Raw genomic sequence first — 2,594 nt, forward strand, 5'->3', positions numbered from 1 at the left:
GACGCGGTGGATGTTTTCTCCAATCCTATGCAGCCGTGTGGCACGGCTAGACGGCCACCTCAAGAGGCGCCAGCAGTTATAATTCTTTTACTCTCAGAAATTATTTGCATGCATTTCATGTAGCATCCTCTCTCTAGACCCTTGTCTCTTTCCCCTCTCTTTCATGCACACCCACCGGGACACACGCATTTCTCTCACATACGTTAGGAGTGCACACACACTCTCTCTCTCTCTCTCTCTCTCTCTCTCTCTCTCTCTCCCCAGCCGAAGGACGCTTATTTAACTACCCGCAGCCTGTCCTTCACGCAATTTGCTCGTCATTGCATCCCCACCCCCCCCCCCCCCCCCCACCCCCAGGTCTACCGTCTGCGGCGCTTTTCTGCTCCATTTGCTTTTGCCTTTTGCCCTTTTGCTTTCCTTGTCTCCTTGCTCAAATGCTCAAATTGTGTCGTTGATACACACTCAAGGCTGAGAGAGAGAGAGAGAGAGAGTATACATTCCCTATGAAACATTTGTGATGGTCCCTGGTGCCATTTCTAGTGGGAGGAGATCTTTTTGAAAGCCCCTCATAAGGAGCGAGTAGGAAGTGCTCCTGTGTTGCTTACTTTGATCAGTATTTGTTTGCGTGCATCTTGTGATTTTTTTCCTTCCATTCTGAGAACCCAGAGAACAGGAAGGAAGAGCAAGGGAGTGAGCCAATCAAAAAACATGTTGGGCAAGCGGTTCCGCAGAACTACAAGCATGTCATACCTCGGCCCGGCTTCCCCCGGCGTTGCCGGTCCACAGACCGCGGAAGCAACACCAGAGAAGGTACAAGGAGCAACTCCTCACTCTGTGCCACACAAAGCTGCAAGGCCTTTGATTTTTGAAGCATATGTAAGTGAGTTTGATGCAGCGGTAGGGAGGGCCAATGCGCGCAATGGCGGTGTAAATATGGTGCAGGGGTGCGCGTTGGCATCACAACAGCAGAGGCCATGTCAAGTGAGTGAGGGATCATGTGTTGTGGATGTGGTTTGCAATGACTTGGACATGGAGGTGATGGCGCCCGGGTGCGGCGATAATCAGGCCAGCTCCATGGCATGGCGCGGGAACGCAAGCGAGAAGGCTGGTTCGGTTTACACTGATATCATGATGGAAGGAAGTGAGATGGTACTGCAAGCAAATGGAGGGATGAAGGCCAGGTGGCAAGAGCAGGGCCCTGGATCTCTCATGGCATACCAGATGGGATTGTGGATTCAGAGCAGCATGAGCCATGGGATTCATGGAAAGCTCGGGGAGGAGCAGGAGGGGGCCATGTCGCCTGTGGATTTTTTGGACGTGTGCTTCCATTGCAAGAGGCGCTTGAGGCTTGAGAGGGATATTTACATATACAGGTAGATACAGATACAGATACAGAGAGACAGAGAGAGAGAGAGAGAGAGAGAGAGAGAGAGAGAGAGAGAGAGAGAGAGAGAGACTATGAGCCTTTGCTTGACTTTGTTTTTTCTGGTTTTGTCTGCAGAGGGGACACCGCATTCTGCAGTGAGGAATGCCGTCATCGCCAAATCTTGATCGACGAAAGACGTTCGTCGAGAGGCAGCAGCGGCAAGCGAGGAGGAAGAACGCGAGCTAGTTCCACGTCGGAGACTGCTGTAGCAGCTTAGCTTAATTAGCCTGCAAAGACTGCATCCCAATTGGCAGTACCTACACATTTTACGTATAATCTGTATGTGTGTAAAATCCGTAATACTATTGCGCATTTTTGAGCGTCTCTCTCTCTCTCTCTCTCTCTCTCTCTCTCTCCCACTCACTCACACACACACACAGGTCTTGAGTTCAAACCCCGTAGAATATACTTTTGAGGTCTCTACGTCGCTTTCTCTTTCTCTCTCTCCCGCTTCGCTTCCTTGGTTCTACCGACGACGTTATTAGAAGTCCCTCACGGGTTTTTAAGTTCAAAGGAAAAGACAGAGAGAATTAACGGAGTTACGGAATATTTTGCCATTTTGCACAAGAAGGTTTTTTACAAATTCTCACAATAATTCCCACATTGTGACTTACCTCAACATCATGAGCTTATGTGAGGGAGGCACCGCATACCTAGCTAGGTACGATTGGGGGCAAGGGACCACCGGCCCCCCACGTAGGTACGATTGGGGGGCAAGGGCGGGGCCGGTGGTCCCTTGCCCCCAATCGTACCTAGCTAGGTATGCGGTGCCTCTCGAAAAGAAGCTCATGATGTTATTCATTGTACGAAAAACATTGAAAAAGACTCCGTTTTCCTGCATGAGAAAAATTCTAAATCTTCTTGTGTTGGTAATGGACTAAAATGTCAAAAGTTGTAAGGTAAGTCAAAAACAAAACTTCCAAAATCTTGGCAAACCTACATTGTGAAACAACAAAGGTAAATTGACAAAATTTGAAGGTTTTTACATCAAATTACACTAATTTTTTTAAAATTTTGTAGGTTTTCTCACTTTTAAATATAAAATTTAGAGGTAAATTTTAAAATTTGTATGTGGGATTACACTAAACCTAGGTTTTTTCAAGCACTAATCGAAAATCAACCCTAAGAATGCACCAGGACCTATCTGAATTTTATAGGCTTTGGAGAT

At 47.5% G+C, this 2,594-nt stretch overlaps 1 protein-coding gene across 1 annotated transcript; it reads left to right on the forward strand.

The window, feature by feature from the left end:
* Positions 1-542: 542 nt before the first annotated feature.
* LOC147437413 (uncharacterized) lies at positions 543-1,750 on the forward strand. Its single transcript, XM_086486946.1, has 2 exons — positions 543-1,373; positions 1,502-1,750. Exons 1-2 carry the CDS (start codon positions 709-711, stop codon positions 1,641-1,643), a joined length of 807 nt encoding a protein of 268 aa, XP_086343072.1. The 5' UTR covers positions 543-708; the 3' UTR covers positions 1,644-1,750.
* The last annotated feature ends 844 nt before the right edge of the window (positions 1,751-2,594 follow it).

Source organism: Adiantum capillus-veneris, chromosome 17 (genome assembly GCF_014529385.1).
Source record: "Adiantum capillus-veneris isolate H3 chromosome 17, ASM1452938v2, whole genome shotgun sequence".
In the NCBI taxonomy this organism is placed as follows: domain Eukaryota; kingdom Viridiplantae; phylum Streptophyta; class Polypodiopsida; order Polypodiales; family Pteridaceae; genus Adiantum; species Adiantum capillus-veneris.